At 42.9% G+C, this 21,991-nt stretch overlaps 1 protein-coding gene across 4 annotated transcripts in view; it reads left to right on the top strand.

The window, feature by feature from the left end:
- pus10 (pseudouridine synthase 10) overlaps positions 1 to 21,991 on the top strand; it is a 143,314-nt gene that overhangs the window by 17,784 nt on the left and 103,539 nt on the right. For all 4 annotated transcript variants that reach the window (XM_070889624.1, XM_070889623.1, XM_070889625.1 and 1 more), the window contains exons 3-4: positions 7,752 to 8,000; positions 15,759 to 15,845. In XM_070889624.1, the coding sequence (XP_070745725.1) occupies positions 7,752 to 8,000; positions 15,759 to 15,845 (336 nt within the window). The remainder of the gene's footprint in view (positions 1 to 7,751; positions 8,001 to 15,758; positions 15,846 to 21,991) is intronic.

Below are 21,991 nucleotides of genomic sequence, written 5' to 3'. Positions count from 1 at the left end.
TTTGTGAATTCTCAGGCATGTAGGTGTTGTTATAATATTTTGGTTTTTGTGCGAAATGTTCCATGGCTAGGGTGTTACTTGTCACTCCCAGAAGGGAATTTTGTGTCCCCGACAATCGAGTGCACCTTCTCCTTCCCGATATTTTTATTAAACGATAACTCAGACTGAAATTGCACTTTACTGAGAGGAGGCATGGCTTCAAATCATCAGCATGTTTATATAAAATACATGAATGAACAGTATTTCGTTTTCATGGAGTACAATTAATCTATTTCCCTATGATTGTTATGAAAACAATAAAGACACAACTTACTAAATCTTTTGAATAGTGTCTCATCTTCTCCAGCTCATCTTCTAAAGCTATAACATAGCTTACAGTTGCTGCAAAAACATAGTTTGTTCTATATCTGAGAGTATGCATGCGTTCTGGTAGTTACCCTTTAAGTCTTGAGCATGAAGCTCCCGAACATAGGAATTACTAGATGAATAAAGACTAAATTCCATCCAGTTCACCTTTTACCTTCCTAGTAGTTGCATGATACAATGGTCATGGAGTTATTGACTAACCATAGCCATCAATCTCTATCAATTAGTGAGCAACACACCCAGACATGACACACAAAAAAAGGCTTGCATTTATATAGCGCCTTAACGACCGCTGGACATCTCAAAGTGCTTTGCACCAATTAAATACTTTAAGTGTAGTCACTGTTGTAATGTAAGAAATGCGGCAGACAATTTGCATCAGCAAGCTCCCACAAATAGCAATGTGATAATGACCAGATAATTTTTTTTAGTGCTGTTGATTGAGGGATAAATATTGGCCAAGACACCGGGGATAACCCCCATGCTCTTCTTCAACATAGTGCCATGGGATCATTTATGTCACCTCCGACAATGCAGTACTGAGGGAGTGCTGCACTAGAATGTCAGCTTAGATTTTGTGCTCAAGTGCCTGGAATAGGACTTGAACCCACAACCTACTGATCAAGTGCTATCCACTGAGCGACAGCTGACACTCGTGGAATGCCCCAGTGGTGGGGCGCTTTATGTATCATAGGTCCAAATTAATTGTTCCTCCTAAGCATGCTACACTTACCATGTCATATTTTAAATTATTCATGTACTGTGTCTCAAAATATGGACGGGTGACCAGAAGCTTGGTCAAAGAGGTAGGTGTCAAGAAGCAACTTAAAGGCGGGGAGAGAGGTAACAATGTGGGTAGATTTAGGGAAGGAATTCCAGAGCTTGGGGCATAGGCAACTAAAGACATGGCCACCAATGGTGGAGCGATGAATTTCGGGGATGCACGACAGGCCAGAAATTGGAGGGTTATAGGGCTGGAGGAAGGGAGCGACTTGAACACAAGAATGAGAATTTTAAAATTAAGGTGTTGCCGGAATAGGAGCCAATGTAGGTTAGTGAGTAAAGGGGCTTGGTGCGAGTTAGGATACGGGCAACCGAGTTTCCGGTGGCTGGAAGGCGGGAGCAAGACGTAGAGAACATTGGGATAGTCGAGACTGGAGGTAACAAAGGCATGCATGAGCAATTCAGCAGCAGATGAGCTGAGGCAGGGGCGGAGGCGGGCGATGTTACTGGTGGAAGAAGGCAGTCTTGGTGATAAAGCTCAGCTCGGGGTCAGATAGAACAGCGAGGTTGTGAAAAGTCTGGTTCAGCTTGAGACAGTGGCCAGGGAGAGGGATAGAGTCGGTAGCTAGTGAACTGAGTTTATGGTGGAGACCGAACACAATGGCTTTGGTCTTCCCAATATTTAAATGGCAGAAATTTCTGATCATCCAGAGGTCACATTGCGGGAGTCGGAAGAAAAGCCATGACAGGAGATTTTCTGACTTTGACTGGATAGATAGGAATGGAACCAGGCGAGGCAGTCCCACCCAGTGAGAATATTGTCTAAATATTCTACCATCTCTCTTCCCCAACTTTGGCAGGCCACTGATTATCTTCACTTCTATCTATGCAAGTCCAACTGCTATTTGAGTTATTAATTTGCAACGAATGGAGATCAGTACATCTAGTATCGCCCTAGTGAGCGGAGTATGACTTGTACAATGACCAATTGCATTTTGATAAATTATCACATAGTACTCCCACACAGGAAGCAAGCTATTTCAAACCAAATCTGTGGTCTGCACATGGCATATTGACTACTTTCCTAGGTAGTGTTGGACTTCTATTAGGCACTGACCTTGTGGCTTAATTTACTGGTAGATCCTGATCTATAACAGATATGTTAATTCGATCATGGAATTTCTTTTCATCCTATTACTTCTGTTCTCTTCATAGATGTGCAAATATTATTTTATTTCACATCGGTGAAATTTTGTGTAGTTGGCTGAAGAGCCATTGTGTATGATTTCACATCTCTAGCTAATGTCATAGAGCAATAATTTTCAGTGAGTGGCATCATGTCAGCTGTGAAGATGTCTTTCATCACTTCACACTAGCAGTGTCATTAAAAACATAAATCAATTTGTAAATGTTTAGTTTCCCCACACAATCTTTGCTATCTAATGATACCTTACAATCAGGTCAGTTGCGCTTGGATGCTGCACCCCAGGTGAAATCATCATCATCATCATCATCATCATCGGCAGTCCCTCAAAATCGAGGAAGACTTCCGCACTAAAAGTGAGTTCTCAGGTGACTGTACAGTCCGTGCGGGAATTACAGTCTCTGTCACAGGTGGGGCAGACAGTGGTTGAAGGAAAGGGTGGGTGGGGAGTCTGGTTTGTCGCACGCTCCTTCTGTCTGCGCTTGCTTTCTGCATGCTCTCGGCAACGAGACTAGAGGTGTTCAGCGCCCTCCCGGATGCTCTTCCTCCACTTTGGGCGTTCTTGGGCCAGGGATTCCCAGGTGGCGGTGGGGATGTTGCACTTTATTATGGAAGCTTTGAGGGTGTCCTTGAAACGTTTCCTCTGCCCCCTGGTGCTCACTTGCTGCATAGGAGTTCCGAGTAGAGCGCTTGCTTAGGGAGTGTCGTGTCGTGCATGCGGACGATGTGACCCGACCAACGGAGCTGGTTGGGTGTGGTCAGAATCAGATATTTCAGCTCAGAACCTCCTGGTCTAAGGATCAGTGCCAGACCAGGTGATGCACATGACATTTCTGTGTTGTTTGTACCCTTGACTATTCCAGCTTTTATGTCACTTTGGTGGGTGAATCACACCTCTCCATACATTTGAGTGTGTCTCTCCTAACAATGAGATCTAGGTAAGCTTTCAGTTTCAGACTTTGGATCATGAACAGAAAACCTGGTGTGGTAATTATTTTTAAGATACGGGAATTTTTCTCTCTCCACAGTGTCAGCCATGACTCAGTGGGGAGTACTCTTGTCTCTGAGTCGGTAAGTTGTGGGTTCAAGTCTCACTCCAGAGACTTGAGCACAGAGATCTACGCTGACAGTGTAGTGCTGAGAGAGTGCTGAACTGTCTGAGGTGCCGTCTTTCAGATGAGATGAAACTGAGGCCGGGTAGACGTATAAGATCCCATGGCACTATTTTGAAAAAGAGCAAGGGTGTTATCCCCTGTCTCCTGGCCAATATTTATCCCTCAATCAACATCACTAACAGATTGGCCCAGAAATCCCGGCCTCCCCGGGCCCGTACGGAGTGTGTACGGACCTGGGAAGGCATCGCAAAAGCCGGTTTTCAGTGCACAATGTGCATGTGCTGAAAACCGGCTTTTCTGATCTGTCAAGTTTCTGGCTTGACAGATCCTGCGTATCTCGGGAGCAAGGACATTTGCAAGGGCAAGATTACGGTATTTACCCATATCTTGCCCAGCAAATGTCCTGAAAACTCTTGCGCCTGATAAAAGCAGGCGCGTAGCTTACTTTTACAGGTGTAAGTTTTAAAACACACAAAAACATCATAAAATAAAATTTAAAAAACACATTTTATTGTCAAAAACCTTCCCCACTACGGTAAGTTTATTTTAAACCATAATTTAAAAAAAAACTTTTTTTAATCGGAAAAATATTTTTTTTATAAGACATAAATAATTTTAATTTAAATTAATGTTAAATAAGTGTTGTATTTTTTATTAGTGGGTGTTTGAGAACCCCCCCCCCCCCCCAAATCATCATAATGGGAACTCCCATTATTATGAATGAGAAAATACTTTACCTGGATTGGCTGCCCAGAGCCATGGGACTGCAGCTCCAGCTCTGGCGTCCCGACGTGCACGTGCTGTGACGCGCAGTGACTGGAGGCCTCAGGACCGGGATCGCTCGTGGGCGCAGCAGGTTCTGGTAAGTGCGCATCTTTTTCCCCTTTTTTTTTTTTAGACGATCGCCCGCGGAAAGCAGCCAACCAGGACTTCCAGGTCGTTAAGTGAATTTATTTAACAATGAACAAGGGAATAATCAAACAGTGATATAATACAATTATGCATTTACAATAGAAATCCTCTCTCAAAATTAGTTGCAATCTAACGCTATGCTATTTTATAGACAACTTTTAGATACATACCCCTATGCTTTTCATCTTTTCTGACGATGGAAGTTATCTATTCATCTTATCTTTTCAGATTTCAATCAGTTCTACTATCTTGTGACCCTGCTCAATGAACAGAGCCAGCCACTTGCATACTGTATTGACATGACTTGTTTGGATGTTCATAATTGACACTGGAGTAAAAAATACTTGGCAACATTTAACTGAGCAAATTACAAGTTCTGTATTTCAAAAGTAGATTGGGCCCTCGTTTGGAAAGAACATAAGAAATAGGAGCAGGGGTAGGCCATTTGGCCCCTCGAGCCTGCTCCGCCATTCAATAAGATCATGGCTGATCTGATCTTGGCCTCAACTCCACTTCCCTCCCTGCTCCCCATAACCCTTGACTCCCTTATTGTTCAAAAATCTGTCTATCTCCAGCTTAATTATACTCAATGACCCAGCCTCCACCGCTCTCTGGGGTAGAGAATTCCACAGATTCACGACCCTCTGAGAGAAGAAATTCCTCCTCATCTCCGTTTTAAATGGGTGACCCCTTATTCTGAAACAATGCCCCCTAGTTCTAGAGTCCCCCATGAGGAGAAACATCTACCCTGTCAAGCCCCCTCATAATCTTATATGTTTCAATAAGGTCACCTCTCATTCTTCTAAACTCCAATGAGTATAGGCCCAACCTGCTCAACCTTTCTTCGTAAGACAACCCCTTCATCTCTGGAATCAACCAAGTGAACCTTCTCCGAAATGCCTCCAAAGCAAGTATATCCCTCCTTAAATAAGGAGACCAAAACTGTACGCAGTACTCCAGGTGTGGCCTCACCAACGCTCTGTACAATTGTAGTAGGACTTCCCTACTTTTATACTCCATCCCCCTTGCAATAAAGGCCAACATTCCATTTGCCTTCCTAATTACTTGCTGTACCTGCATGCTAACTTTTTGTGTTTCATGTACAAGGACCCCCAGATCCTTCTGTACCGCAACATTTTGTAATCTCTCCATATTTAAAAAAATAATTAGCTTTTTTATTTTTCCTACCAAAGTGGATAACCTCACATTTTTCCAGATTATACTCCATCTGCCAAATTTTTGCCCACTCACTTAGACTATCTATATTCCGTTGCAGATTCTTTGTGTTCTCCTCACAACTTGCTTTCCCACATCAGCAAATTTGGCTACATTACACTCGGTCCCTCCATCCAAGTCATTAATATAAATTGTAAATAATTGAGGCTCCAGCACTGATTCCTGTGGCACCCCACTCGTTACAGTTTGCCAACCTGAAAATGACCCATTTATCCCGACTCTCTGTTTTCTGTTAGTTCGCCAATCTTCTAACCATGCTAATATATTACTCCCAATCCCATGAGCTCTTATCTTGTGCAGTAACCTTTTATGTGGCACCTTATCGAATGCCTTCTGGAAATTCAAACACAGGACATCTACTGGTTCCCCCTTATCCACCCTGCTTGTTACATCCTCAAAGAACTCTAGCAAATTTATCAAACATGATTTCCCTTTCATAAAACCATGCTGACTCTGCTTGACTGTATTATGATTTTCTAAATGTCCTGCTACTACTTCCTTAATAATGGACTCCAGCATTTTCTCAATGACAGATGTTAGGCTAACTGGTCTATAGTTTCCTGCTTTCTGTCTCCCTCCTTTCTTAAATAGTTTGCATTCAGCAATTAAGACTGTATTCTTTTCCTAGACCAGCTAGAATATTTTACTAAAGTATTCCAATCTGCTGGGACCTCTTCAGAATCCAGGGAATTTTGGTAGATTACAACCAATGCATGCACTATCTCTGCAGCCACTTCTTTTAAGACTCTAAGATGTAGGTCATTAGGTCTAGGGGACTTGTCCACCTTTATTTCCATTAGTTTGCCGAGTACTTTTTCTCTAGTGATTGTTTTAAGTCCCTCCCCCCCCCCCCCATAGCCCCTTGATTATCTATTATTGAGATGCTTTTAGTTTCTTCTACCGTGAAGACCGATACAAAATATTTGTTCAAAGTCTCTGCCGTTTCCCTGTTTCCCATTATTAATTCCCTTGTCTCATCCTCGATGGGACCAACATTTACTTTAGCTACTCTCTTCCTTTTTATATACCTGTAGAAGCTCTTGCTGTCTTTTTATATTTCTTGCTAGTTTACTCATAATCTATCTTCCCAACTTTTAGTCGTCCTTTGCTGGTTTCTAAAAATTTCCCAATCCTCCAGCCTACCACTAATCTTCGCAACATTGTGTGCCTTTGTTTTCAATTTGATACCATCCTGTACTTCCTTAGTTAGCTACGGATGATTCGTCTTTCTCTGAGTCTTTCTCTCTCACTGGAATATATTTTTGCTGAGAGTTATGAAATATCTCCTTAACTGTCTGCCACTGCTTATTTACCGTCTTACCCTTTAATCTATTTTTCCAGTCCACTTTAGCCAACTCTGCCTTCATGGCTTTGTAATTGTCTTTATTAAAGTTCAGGACACGAGTTTGAGACCCAAGTTTCTCACAGTCAAACTGAACTTGAAATTTTAACATGTTATGATCACTCTTCCCCCAGAGAGAGTGCAGTTCGTAAACCTCGCAACAGTCTGCGAAATGTTTTTTTTAAACTGCAGCTGGCTTCGAAGTCCTTATGTAGTGTGGCTGGATTTAAAGAGACAACCACTTAGATGGACAAAAAAACATTTCTGTGACAGTACATTTGCCAGATGAACTACTGGGGCATTCCTAACTTACGATGTATTAATACAATCTTGCTAATTTTACTGTTATTCTAAGGGTTAATGTTGGTTTCCCCTCCCCTCTTTTGATATTTCTTCTCACTAGCTCCCCGCCTCTCCCCTTCCTTTATAAAGCCATTCAGCTCCTCTGTTGATAGATTCTACCAATGCTAATCTTGTCCAGCCAGCAAATGGCAAACAAAAATATATTCATTTATTTCTTCTTCCACACCCCCATCCATGCCATCCCATCAGTTCAGCATCTCCCACAGTAGTGTGGAATGGCTTTTAAATATAAAACCGATCAAACCCATGTATAACCCTGATATCATGCCACTGTGAACAATTTAACACTTTGTGGTCCCACACATTCGACACACCTTGGCCATGTTTATTGAGAATATTTAATCTTCACTATTACAACATTTTCCAGTGATAGTTAATGTTCCAGTGATCAAATTGTGATATTGTAAATTTGAAAAGAAACTGTTTTTCCAAGTTCTACAAATAAACAGTCACAAACGGGAACTTTTTAAACTTAGGAATTGTGTTTCAGGAATTGTTCACCGAGCTCCACAAGTTCTTGAATGATGATAAATGTGAATCTGAAGCAGTGGAAAATAATCAACCACCTTGTAAGAAAATCCGATTGCAGGATTCCAAGAAGAATGATACGGATTCAGACCAAAATGAAGCACCAAAAGTGCCATTGAGTGAAGGTGTGCTTCCCGATGGCGGGTTCCGAACTTGCACACTGTGTTTGGGTGTTCTACAAGACCTATGTGAAAAAGATTTTGTGAAAAAGGTAAAATGTTTGATGCTTTAGCCAAAGCTCTGTTGCATAAATTAAGCCATGACCTGTTACAAACCTTTTCAGATGTAAGATGCTGATAATTACAGTTCAGGTTTTGCATGACTAGTTAAGTCATAAATTATACTAATTAGCGAAGAATTTTAATGTTTCAGAAAGCCAAGATCATGCATTAATTCAGTGTCTTGTTTGTTTTTGTCTACTTTTCTGTCTTTAGTGGACTTACTACATTTGAGAGTATTGGATGATAAATGATTATTGATTTTCTACATTAAAATATACCAGTTAATATTATGTCCTGATTACTTAGCTAAATGTTACTTTAGATTCGCAGTATAGGCACTTGGGTGTGATTGATCAGTGCAGCAAATCTTAGTGAGATGGTTTTTCAGATTTTACAGTGATTAATCTTTGATGATTTTCTTCTTCCTAAATAATTAGAGCTAAAGAATTTTTCAAATAGCTGCATTAGATTAGATAGCAAGGACACATTGCACCCTGAAAACTTGTACTAATCATTTATTCAGTGACATATAGACTATAATGGATAACCATCTGTTCGCATGTGCCAGTGGCAAGCTGAAATGGTATATTCATTGACAAATTGTGGGATGGGTAAGTTTATCAGGGTTTAAAAGGAAAGCCACATGCTGCATTACATGGGTTGAGTGATGGAAGGCTGGCTGACTCAATGGGTTAGTGCCGTGCCTTGTAATTCTTGCAAACTGAGCTTGATTTAGGATCACAGTCATCTTTCTGTGCTGCATACAAGCATTCTAGATCTCTCTCTTCATCTCTGGGACAAAAGCATTGCTACATTGATGAAGCTGTAAGGACGGCTGGTGTGAAAGGTGAAAAATTCACACTGGTGACTTGGAGATTCTTTTCTAGGTTTGGATTGAGGCAGAGCAGAGGGAGCAGTATTTCATATTTTGTTGGACACTGGGTTCCCAAAGTGGAAAAATGCAAGCCTCCTTCACTTGAGCACAAAATTCACCATCAAACAAAACTGCTTAATGTAAAAAGGTTTGCACTTGCAACCTCGAGTGTGTGGCTGAGCTGAATCAGGACACACAAACTGTAATATCTTGGTTCCATGATCGTTGATGCTAGAAGAGTCTTACCAAGGTTGAGCACAGATAAGAAAGCATTGGGAACCACAGACCCCAGCCAGAGGATTTGACCCCTGTAGTCTGTATGATTTGAAAGCATGACAATTTGCCATACAATGCAGAACCTTCCAGGTTAAATTATTCCCTTCATCAGTCTTAAGTTCAATCATTACATCCACCTCATCTGCGCTGCATTGGAAGAAACATAAAAAATAGGTGCAGGAGTAGGCCATTCGGCCCTTTGAGCCTGCATCACCATTCAATCTGATCATGGCTGATCATGCAACTTCAGTACTCCACTCCTGCCTTCTCTCCATACCACTTGATCCATTTAGCCGTAAGGGCCACATCTAACTTCTTTTTGAATATATCCAATGAACTGGACTCAACAACTTTCTGTGGTAGAGAATTCCACAGATTCACAATTCTCTGGGTGAAAAAGTTTCTTCTCATCTCGGTCCTAAATGGCTTACCCCTTATCCTTAGACTGTGACTCCTGGTTCTGGACTTCCCCAACATCGGAAACATTCTTCCTGCATCTAACCTGTCCAATCCCGTCAGAATTTTATATGCTTCTATGAGATCCCCTCTCATTCTTCTAAATTCCAGTGAATATAAGCCTAGTCAATCCAATCTTGATATGTCAGTCCTGCCATCCCAGGAATCAGTCTGATGAATCTTCACTGCACTCCCTCAATAGCAAGAATGTCCTTCCTCAGATTAGGAGACCAAAACTGCACACCATTCTCAAGGTGTGGTCTCACCAAGGCCCTGTACAACTGCAGCAAGACCTCCCTGCTCCAATATTCAAATCCTCTTGCTATGAAGGCCAACATGCCATTTGCTTTCTTTACTGCCTGCTGTAGCTGCATGCCTACTTTCAATGACTGATGTACCATGATACCCAGGTCTCATTGCACCTCCCCTTTTATTAATCTGTCACCATTCAAATAATCTGCCTTCCTGTTTTTGCCACCAAAATGGATAACCTCACACTTATCCACATTATACTGCATCTGCCATGCATTTGCCCACTCACCGAACCTGTCTAAGCGATCCTAAGTGAGAGAGACTCCTCACTTGCACTCTTGAGAAATATTCAGTTTCTGAATGGTTCTTCCACAATTCAAATTCAGTTCCCTTTGAAAATTTTAATCCACTAGCAAGTGATCTGATTTTAAAGTGGTAGTTTTCTAGGCTTAAGAGGTCATTTTTACTGTACCTTTTGAAGCTTGTACTGATGGACAACGTGTAACTGCTAATCAATTAAATTTTAAACACAAAATCTTCTTTTTTTTCCAATTCCTTTTCCATTGCAAAATAGTATTGTCATGTGTTTAAAGTCATAGTATATGTTCCTGCACTTTTAATTCAGATCTATAATCAGTATTTAATCAAAACAGCTACCTGATGTGCCATTGCCTTGAATTTGCATGTCAATAGCAGAATCCATTAAATTCACTGCACTTGTTGAGTGACAATTCTGTCAAAAGTATTTACTTCTTTGATAGTACAACTGTGTAAGTTGGCACAAGTGTTGCGGTATGGTTATTACACACACTTGTTATGTGTGCATCAATCCATTTGGGGAAACAAATTATACCTGGCTCCATTGTGTAATTGACCTTCACATATACTGGTTGTGAAACTCCCTACTCTCCAGGAACTATTTATGCCATTATGAGTAGTATGAATTTTAATGGTGAAATATTTTTGTTGAAAGCCAACAAAATGGTCTCTAATAGGCAAAGCAAATTGCTGTTAAGTGTCTGACTTGTGTTCTGGACTTCTGAAAATAACGGACCTTGTCTAATTAATATCAGCAGTGGATAATACTAGTATCAGCTGAGCATTATTTTTTACTGAGAGATTTAAAGTGAGAATTCCCGATAACTGATGGTGATCAAACACTGTTTATATTTATCTGTACTTAGGACCATGGATAACTTTTACCAAAATGTATCATTTGATCTATTATCACTTGCTGACCCTATTACACAATCCTCATCACTAATTATTATAAAAATCCTGTCTGAGGATTTTTGCTACTTTACTATTTTTTAAACCCCTGGTCGCATTACATGCAAGGACCTTCATCATTAAGATTGAAACTATTTCTGCAACAGCTTTTGCTACATCTTCCCCTTCCCACCTCTCTTGTTTCCCACCCATTTTAATTCTGAACCCCTATCGCTTTGCAACTTCTCCCCATTGCACAATGTCCTCTCTCAGCATGTCCTGTCCAAGACGCACTTCTTTTGACCCTATTCCCACTTCACTCCTGACTACCTAACTCCACTTCTTGGCCCTTATGCTAACTGACATTGTATATTGTCTCCTTTCGATAGACACAATCTTTCCCCTTTAAAACTACTTTATTACTTTTTTCTCACCAATTTCTATGGTGCTTTATAATTGTTCTCTCCACAGTACCACTGTTCTCCAGTGTGTCTCTCCCATCATTGAGCTTTGTGGTACCCTTCCCACCTATCCAAACCTAAGCAGTGTATTGCAAGCCTGAATTCTCTTCCCTTCCCTGCACTGTCACCATTGGAAGCCCCACCCTCTTCCTCATCAATCTACTGCCCCTTGGTATCCGGATCCGCAGGCCTGGGGCAAGCTTAGAAACATAGAAACATAGAAAATTGGTGCAGGTGTAGGCCATTCGGCCCTTCTAGCCTGCACCGCCATTCAATGAGTTCATGGCTGAACATGCAACTTCAGTACCCCATTCCTGCTTTCTCGCCATACCCCTTGATCCCCCTAGTAGTAAGGACTTCATCTAACTACTTTTTGAATATATTTAGTGAATTGGCCTCAACAACTTTCTGTGGTAGAGAATTCCACATGTTCACCACTCTGAGTGAAGAAGTTTCTCCTCATCTCGGTCCTAAATGGCTTACCCCTTATCCTTAGACTGTGTCCCCTGGTTCTGGACTTCCCCAACATTGGGAACATTCTTCCTGCATCTAACCTGTCTAACCCCATCAGAATTTTAAACGTTTCTATGAGGTCCCCTCTCATTCTTCTGAACTCCAGTGAATACAAGCCCAGTTGATTCAGTCTTTCTTGATAGGTCAGTCCCGCCATCCCGGGAATCAGTCTGCTGCACTCCCTCAATAGCAAGAATGTCCTTCCTCAGGTTAGGAGACCAAAACTGTACACAATACTCCAGGTGTGGCCTCACCAAGGCCCTGTACAACTGTAGCAACACCTCCCTGCCCCTGTACTCAAATCCCCTCGCTATGAAGGCCAACATGCCATTTGCTTTCTTAACCGCCTGCTGTACCTGCATGCCAACCTTCAATGACTGATGTACCATGACACCCAGGTCTCGTTGCACCTCCCCTTTTCCTAATCTGTCACCATTCAGATAATAGTCTGTCTCTCTGTTTTTACCACCAAAGTGGATAACCTCACATTTATCCACATTATACTTCATCTGCCATGCATTTGCCCACTCACCTAACCTATCCAAGTCGCTCTGCAGCCTCATAGCATCCTCCTCGCAGCTCACACTGCAACCCAACTTAGTGTCATCTGCAAATTTGGAGATACTACATTTAATCCCCTCGTCTAAATCATTAATGTACAGTGTAAACAGCTGGGGCCCCAGCACAGAACCTTGCGGTACCCCACTAGTCACTGCCTGCCATTCTGAAAAGTACCCATTTACTCCTACTCTTTGCTTCCTGTCTGACAACCAGTTCTCAATCCATGTCAGCACACTACCCCCAATCCCATGTGCTTTAACTTTGCACATTAATCTCTTGTGTGGGACCTTGTCGAAAGCCTTCTGAAAGTCCAAATATACCACATCAACTGGTTCTCCCTTGTCCACTCTACTGGAAACATCCTCAAAAAATTCCAGAAGGTTTGTCAAACATGATTTCCCTTTCACAAATCCATGCTGACTTGGACCTATCATGTCACCTCTTTCCAAATGCACTGCTATGACATCCTTAATAATTGATTCCATCATTTTACTCACTACCGATGTCAGGCTGACCGGTCTATAATTCCCTGTTTTCTCTCTCCCTCCTTTTTTAAAAAGCTTCTATATTTATACAGTGGGCATTTGGCTGTGCCTCTCCACTAGCTCCCTTGACTGATCCTATGCTGTTAGACTGCTTGTCTGAAGCCATAACTTTCTCCAGCTCAACATTGGGAAGGCTAAAAGCATCGTCTCTAAAAACCCCCTTCCATGGCTACTGATTCTATCCCCCCCCTCCCTGGCGACTGATTCTATCCCCCCCCCCTCCCTGGCGACTGATTCTATCCCCCCCCCCCTCCCTGGCGACTGATTCTATCCCCCCCCCTCCCTGGCGACTGATTCTATCCCCCCCCTCCCTGGCGACTGATTCTATCCCCCCCCTCCCTGGCGACTGATTCTATCCCCCCCCCCTCCCTGGCGACTGATTCTATCCCCCCCCCCTCCCTGGCGACTGATTCTATCCCCCCCCCTCCCTGGCGACTGATTCTATCCCCCCCCCTCCCTGGCGACTGATTCTATCCCCCCCCCTCCCTGGCGACTGATTCTATCCCCCCCCTCCCTGGCGACTGATTCTATCCCCCCCCTCCCTGGCGACTGATTCTATCCCCCCCCCTCCCTGGCGACTGATTCTATCCCCCCCCTCCCTGGCGACTGATTCTATCCCCCCCCTCCCTGGCGACTGATTCTATCCCCCCCCTCCCTGGCGACTGATTCTATCCCCCCCCTCCCTGGCGACTGATTCTATCCCCCCCTCCCTGGCGACTGATTCTATCCCCCCCCTCCCTGGCGACTGATTCTATCCCCCCCCTCCCTGGCGACTGATTCTATCCCCCCCCTCCCTGGCGACTGATTCTATCCCCCCCCTCCCTGGCGACTGATTCTATCCCCCCCTCCCTGGCGACTGATTCTATCCCCCCCCTCCCCGGCGACTGATTCTATCCCCCCCTCCCCGGCGACTGATTCTATTCCCCCCCCCTCCCCGGCGACTGATTCTATCCTCCCCTCCCCGGCGACTGATTCTATCCCCCCCCCCTCCCCGGCGACTGATTCTATCCTCCCCTCCCCGGCGACTGATTCTATCCCCCCCCCCTCCCCGGCGACTGATTCTATCCCCCCCTCCCTGGCGACTGATTCTATCCCCCCCCTCCCCGGCGACTGATTCTATCCTCCCCTCCCCGGCGACTGATTCTATCCTCCCCTCCCCGGCGACTGATTCTATCCTCCCCTCCCCGGCGACTGATTCTATCCCCCCCCCCTCCCCGGCGACTGATTCTATCCTCCCCTCCCCGGCGACTGATTCTATCCTCCCCTCCCCGGCGACTGATTCTATCCCCCCCCCCTCCCCGGCGACTGATTCTATCCTCCCCTCCCCGGCGACTGATTCTATCCCCCCCCCCTCCCCGGCGACTGATTCTATCCCTCCCCTCCCCGGCGACTGATTCTATCCCCCCCCCCTCCCCGGCGACTGATTCTATCCCTCCCCTCCCCGGCGACTGATTCTATCCTCCCCTCCCCGGCGACTGATTCTATTCCCCCCCCTCCCCGGCGACTGATTCTATCCCCCCCCTCCCTGGCGACTGATTCTATCCCCCCCTCCCTGGCTACTTTCTCAGGCTCAACCAGACTATTGGCAACTATGATATCCTTTTGACCCCGAGTTTAGTTTCGGACCCCAAATCCTTTCCCTCCCAAAGACTGCATACTTCCACCTCTGCAAAATTGCCTGCCTAATTCCCATCACTTGGTTTCTATGTAATGTGACACATAGCTATTAAAGAAAAACTCCAGGATACGGTTCTGCAGAAGATCAAGCCCAAGTTTGTGTAAATGCTCCCTGGACGAATACCCGTCCCTGTATCTAATTTGTAGAAAACACAATTATTTATAAGTTTTTTTTTAACCTGGCCACACAATGACTGATGGCCTGATTTGGGACCATTACCTTCAGGGTATTTCTGAATCTGGTTGTGTAAACGATGCTGCTTGACTTGGCATCAGCCCCCAGCATGCTCCATCTGCTTAACTGATAGCAACGAGCAGCAAAAATTAAACCTTTATTCTTTACGAATCATTACATACCTTTGTTGACTAGACCACATTGGTAAAATTACTTGTACAAATATATGTATAATAATGGAAATGTGAATTCTATAATGAGTCAGTACTGAGGAAAAGGGAAGCAAGAACAAATTAAATTTTTAGTGTACACAACCTTAAATTTTTCGTAGCCAATCTTTCCAATTCTTTGTCAGATCACAAACGCCAGAGGTCACCTTGCACACATCAAGGATCACCCTGCGCTAATGCTCTTAGCCAAAAGGCCTAGAGCCCAAGCACCGTTCCTGGAAGTACTGCAATACCAGGTTCGTGCCATGGAGGTGGATGGGTCAGCAACCCCACACACCTCCGTGGAGGTGGATGGGTCAAGCCACCCCACCCACCTCCTATTTCCAAAAAGCATAGGAGAACCACGTTGGAGTCATGGTTACTCCCCTGTCAGGTTGTCTGGCTGTAAAGCAGGTGCAGTCAATCTGGAGTAGCTTCTTTCATTAAAGTGATTCATTGATGGAAAAAAGTAGCTGTATTTTACAGTTTTCATTGTTTTAAATCTGTTGTTGTGAATGGAAAATTTGTGTTTGTTTTCAGGTATGTGGTAAAGTGGACTCTGCTGGTTATCATTTTCACAGTCTTGTATTTTCAGTTTCACTGCCACCACAGCTCTTAGTCAGAGAGGTGAGTCTTCTGAGATATCGTTTTTAAACATTTTGTTTTTGGTGCTGCATAAAATGTACATCTTAACCTCTTTGTTTTTACTTGCTAATTGCCAGTTATCTCAACTGAAAATTTACTTGTCAACCAGTATAATCTACCATAAAGACAGCAGGATGGTGTGGGCGATGAACACTCTCTGTCCATTGTAAGATGGTGATTTTTGAACAGCTGACAGGGGGTACAGCCCAAATAAGGAGAGAGCGAGAGAGAGAGAGAGAAATGCAGTCCATGTTTGTTTATTCTCTCCCCTTCAAAGCACTGCACTAATATCTATCCAGAATCCTGGGTCCAAAACTGGTTGAACTTGCTCAACTCCCTGTTCAGCCACTCTGGGTTCAAACTCTTAGTAGAAATGGAGCAGTAAACCATTTGGGCTTCCATGTAATTGTTTACTTGATGCAATATTAGTCGTTTATATAATTAACGGAAGTATTTGGTCTTCAGTCTTTTTGGTCAGTCTGTTTTTCTATTTGAATAATGCGATGTCAGAAATGACTATTTATATCAGGAATTACAGTACAGAAGGAGACCATGTTGGCTCAGTGCTGATTCTTCAGCTGAGGCTTTCTAGTATAATCCCTTTACCCTTCTCTTTTCCTGTACCTTTTTTAAATATTCTTTCTTTTGAAATACTTATCTAATTCCTTTTTTAAATGATAAACCCCCTGCCTCAGTAACTGTTTGTGGCAAAGCATTCTAATAATGTTCCCTGAGGAAAAAGCATTCTTCTAACCTTCCACCTTCATTCTTGTAGTTTTGATCTTGTGTTTATGTTCCTTAGTCACTGATCTTGCCAAGCAGTGGAAATAATCTTGTACTACTTACTCTTTCACAACCTTTCTTAATTTTGAAAATCTCTTGAATCCTCCTAGCATTCTCTGTTCTAGTGAAAAAAGCTCCCGCTTACTCTGTTTTCTTAACTACTACCTCTGATTCCAGGTATCATTCTAGTGAATCTTCATTGGACTCTTTCCATGGCAGTAATATCCTTTTTATAACGGGGAACTCGGAAATGCACTCAAAGCTCCAACTATGACCTAACCAAAGTCTTGTACAAATTCCACATCACTTACCTGCTGTTATATTCAATGCCCCTATGTATAAAACCTAGATTTTCCATTTGCATTTTATGGCCGTTTTTACCTGACCTACCATTTTTTTTAAATCTACATCCCTAGATTTCTCCACTCTAAGAAACATGCAGGATATATTTGCTTTTGCTGTTCTCTTTTGCAAAATCTACAATTTCCCATATCTTTGCCTTGAACTACATCTGTCACTGTTTGCACGTTGCACTCAACTATGTCCTTCTGGCAGTCTATGATTAGTCCCTACCTTTCTATGTGTTGACTGATTTCATCCACCATTATTTAGAAGTTTACCCAGAACAGAAGTAAGACAAATGGTCTATAAGTTTATATCACTGATTTAGACTTGAATGTAGGGAGTATGATTATGAAGTTTGCAGATGATACTAAAATCGGCTGTGTGGTTGATAATGAAGAAGAAAGCTGTAGACTGCAGGAAGATGTCAATGAACTGGTCAGATGGGCAGAACAATGGCAAATGGAATTCAGTCTCGAGAAGTGTGAGGTAATGCATTTGGGGAGGTCTAACAAAGCAAGGGAATACACATTAAATGGTACAACACTGAAAAGTGTATAGGAACAAAGGAACCTTGGAGTGCATGTCCATAGACCTCTGAAGGTAGCAGGCCAGATAGATAAGGTGGTTAAGAAGGCATATGGAATACTTGCCTTTATTAGCCAAGGCGTAGAATACCAGAGCAGGGAGGTTATGCTTGAACTGCATAAAACACTAGTTAGGCCACAGCTAGAGTACTGCATGCAGTTTTGGTCACATTACAGGAAAGATGTGATTGCACTAGAGAGGTTACAGAGCATGTTGCCTGGACTGGAGAACTTTAGCTATGAGAAAAGATTGGATAGGCTGGGATTGTTTTCTTTGGAACAGAGGAGGCTGAGGGGAGACCACATTGAGATGTATAAAATTATGAAGGGCCGAGATAGAATGGATAGTACAGAACTATTTCCCTTAGCAGAGAGGTCAACAACCAGGGGGCACAGATTTCAAGTAATTGGTAGGAGGTTTAGAGGGATCTGAGGGGAAATTTCTTCACCCAGTGGGTGGTGGGGTCTGGAACTCACTGAAAGGATGGTAGAGGTAGAAACCCTCACCACATTCAAAAAGTACTTGAATGTGCACTTGAAGTGCCGTAATCTACAGGGCTACGGACCAAGAGCTGGAAAGTGGGATTAGGCTGGATAGCTCTTTGTTGGCTGGCACAGACACGATGGGCTGAAATGGCCTCCTTCCGTGCTGTAAATTTCTATGATTCTAATGACTTAGTTTGTCCCCTACTCATTCATTGAACAGGTGACTTACTAAACTAGATTTTGTAAATGACATCATTTTCTCATGTTCTTCCACTTCCAGCTGTTAAGTTTTATTTCTACTGAAGTAAATATAAATAAATCAGAGTGGGACAAATTAAAACTGTGACTTTAAGTAAACAGCCTGATCTACTTGGTAAATAGTATTGTTTTGTAAATAGTATTGTTGATAATTGCAGGTTTAATTTCTGTGACTTTTTTCTCTTTTCCCCCCCCCCCCCCCCCCAAACAAAGTGAGGAATTCCCACACAAGGGAATGTGATAGTTTACTACGATACTTCTATGTCCTAGTGTCAGCATCAAGCAACACTTGGATCAGATAAAAATGAAAGCCCCCTTCATACTTCAGCAATATGCTTTAACTTCTACCTCAGACAGTTACCCCTTTTACATGATGTGAATGTTCTACTTGTACCGGCTATCCTTGTGATCTGAGTGAGACTACCATTTTAGTGCCAAATAATTAAGGAGAGTTTTGTGCTGTCAACCCATTTCCATTATGGGGTATGTCCGTAGCACAGTCAAATGCGCCACTGTTCACTGTCAATTCTATATTCTCTCGGGGACAAAATACAGCCTGATTTTACAAATCTGAAACCTAGTATGGAACAAACCAGTTTAAAACTCCACTGTGGTTCAGCTAAAATATTCTCTTTTGACCTGAAAGCAACAAACTAAACTATATTATATAGATGAAGTTGGAGTCATTTTTGCAACTTGCTTTAATGGAGTGGCACAGTGGGTTAATAGATTGATCTTTCACCTCCTGATTTGAACCTTGATGAGATGAGTCTTCTCTTTCTGTTTATCCTACATCGAATAAATCTGGGCCCTGTCAATAGAGTTCCTGGTGCTTTTATCCACACACAAATCATAATAGAACAGATAGAATAATTTTATAGCCCACAGCTGTATGAAAGTAGAGGAGACCAAATAGAGTGATGGGGAATGGTAGCATAGTGGTTATGTTACTGGACTAGTAATCCAAAGACCACCACAGCAGCCGTGAAATTTAAATTCAGTTAATTAAATCAATCTGGAATAAAAAGCTAGTGTCAGTAATGGTGACCATGAAACTACCGGATTGTTGTAAAAACACATAAGGTGATTGGCAGAAGAACCAAAGGCTACACGAAGAAAAACTTTTTTACGCAACGAGTGATTATGATCTGGAATGCACTGCCTGAAAGGGTGGTGGAGGCAGTCTCAATCGTGGCTTCCAAAAGAGAATTGGATAAGTACCTAAAGGAAAAACATTTGCAGGGCTACAGGGAAAGGGTGGGGTAGTGGAACTAGCTGAAGTGCTCTTGCAGAGAGCTGGCACAGACTCAGCTGGTCAAATGGGCTCCTTCTGTGCTGTAACCATTCTATGATTCTATCTGGTTCACTAATGTCCTTTAGGAAAAGAAATCGCCGTCCTTACCTGGTCTGGCCTATATGTGACTCCAGACCCACAGCAATGTGGTTGACTCTTAACTGCCCTCTGCAGTGGCCTAGCAAGACACTTATTCAAGAAGGTGGCTCACCACCACCTTCTCAACGGCAATTGGGGATGGGCAATAAATGCTGGTCTTCCGGTGACATCCACATCCCATGAATGAATTAAAAGTAAAATTACATGTTGGACATTTTGGGCTAGGAATGTTGCAGGTTTCCAATATGTATCAGTTACTTCGTGTTGCTTGAAGGTGACTGTGTCTAATATCAGCAGTGAATAATGTGTATCCCATGGCATTGTTCCAAATGAGTCTGAAGATGTGCTGTTTTATACCATTAGGGTTTTATACTATGTAATACACAATTATCTGGGCCATTGCAGAACAGTGAGTATAAAAGTCAAATTCTGATTTTTATTACATGGGATTCCAGGATTTTTATTGCCATTATGGGGGTTGAATCCTGGCTATTTTTCCATGTAGATCATAAATGACTGATTATTACTTTGATTATTGCTTTATCCATGTATTTAATTTTTATCTCAAGTTTTTCTTAAAGCCGAAGAGACACAGAAGGTTGGTAGGCTGCATATAAAGAAAGTCTTACAGAAAGACGTATAGCAGATTGATCTGTGAGATTCAGCAATATTGGGAAGGGGATTGTTTGTTGGTTTTAGGAACTCTTCTGGGGGTTTGTGGACTTTGGTAGCGTTGGGAGGTTATTCTGGGGTATAGTACTAGAGTGAAGAGGAATGGGTTTTAGTAGCATCGAGGGGTGGAATGCAGTGGTTAGTTTACTAGGTGATTCCTAGGGTCTGCAATGCAGTACTGGGGCGAGGGAGTTTCAGGGTATCGCAGCTCTGTGGCGGGAAGTCTCAGGGTCTAGGAGTATTGTGGGAAGGTACCAAGATCTGTTGGCATTGAAAGTAGGGGAGGAGAAATGGGGTCTCGGGGTCTGGAGGCACCGGGGTCTGGTCTCACTTGGAGCTTTGAGTTCTAGAGGCATTGGGGAGTGGGATCCAATAGGTCTGAGTGCATTGGGGATATACTGGTACTGATCAATGCTAAATGCACAGGGCCCTAGCATCTGGTAGCATAGGGAGAAAGGTTGAGGTGGATGGAGGAATATGGCAGTATTGAGGGGTGGGGGTGGTGGCAGAATATGACAGTATTGGGCGGGATGGAGCCAGAATATGGCCCGGCCTCCTCCAGCCTACCACTGCACCATCAGCTTGGGTCTCTGTTTTTATACTACAATATCCACTGACGCTGTACTTATTGACAGTGGAGTACGTGCTGCAAATATAGTACAGGGTATTTAAGGTACTTTTGCTCTTAAACCAGCTTCAAGTTGGGTCCTGAGCTGATGGCCTGAAATCAATTGATCCTGCTCCCTCCCTTTTGATTTTGCTCTATCCCATGCCATGAGGGTTCTTGCTTGAAACTTGGGTATTTGAGAGACTAAGACACTAAAAGTAGAAATAAAGACAATTCTATGAGTAAATGTAATTACCGTAAGACTTTTAATGTATTACAGATATAGGTGTTGGAGCATGGGGGAGGGGGTGCAATGTGTAGGATAATGTTGGAGTAGTGGGTGTTGCTGACAGGAGAGTTCTGTGCGCCACATAGGCTCAGCTCAGTCCCTTGGATTTGAGGGAGCAAAAATGGGGGGTGTACAATGTAAGTGACTGAGATGGGAGAGAGTAAAGGTTTTGCTGGTGCGCCTTCCCGTTTACATTGTTTACTCCATTTTTACTTTATTCTGCTTCCTATTGTGTTTTATCAGGCATTCATTTATGAAATGTGATTGCGGGTACTCTGTATAAGTACAACATATTGCCTGTGATTAGAATCGGGCTTGAGAGATGATTACTTGGGATTTTACAAGGGTGTCGTTTGGGCTGTTACATAATGTTGGATGGCTTTTCATATGCATTATTATGTAATCTTTTCTTGTACTTGCTATATGATTGCTATATTACCCCTTCTAAACAAGCAACTAGTTTATTTTGTTTAAAAATTGGATTTGACTCCTGCCCAGATCAGGACTGTGCTTGGTATCAATTAATTTTAATGGACTAGAAATGAAATACAGTAGGTGTAGTCATTGAGCAAGAAGGGATATGACTGTAGCAATGTGCACACGTTGAGCTGGTCACGCAGCTGCTGTCTTTCTTCTTCTTGGGCGGTCCCTCAAATCGAGGATGACTTGCTTCCACGCCAAAAAGAGATGAGTTCAATGAGTTCATAGTTG

This window comes from Pristiophorus japonicus, chromosome 9 (genome assembly GCF_044704955.1).
Source record: "Pristiophorus japonicus isolate sPriJap1 chromosome 9, sPriJap1.hap1, whole genome shotgun sequence".
Taxonomy (NCBI): Eukaryota; Metazoa; Chordata; class Chondrichthyes; family Pristiophoridae; genus Pristiophorus; species Pristiophorus japonicus.
This window is presented reverse-complemented; position numbering and strand designations above follow the sequence as displayed.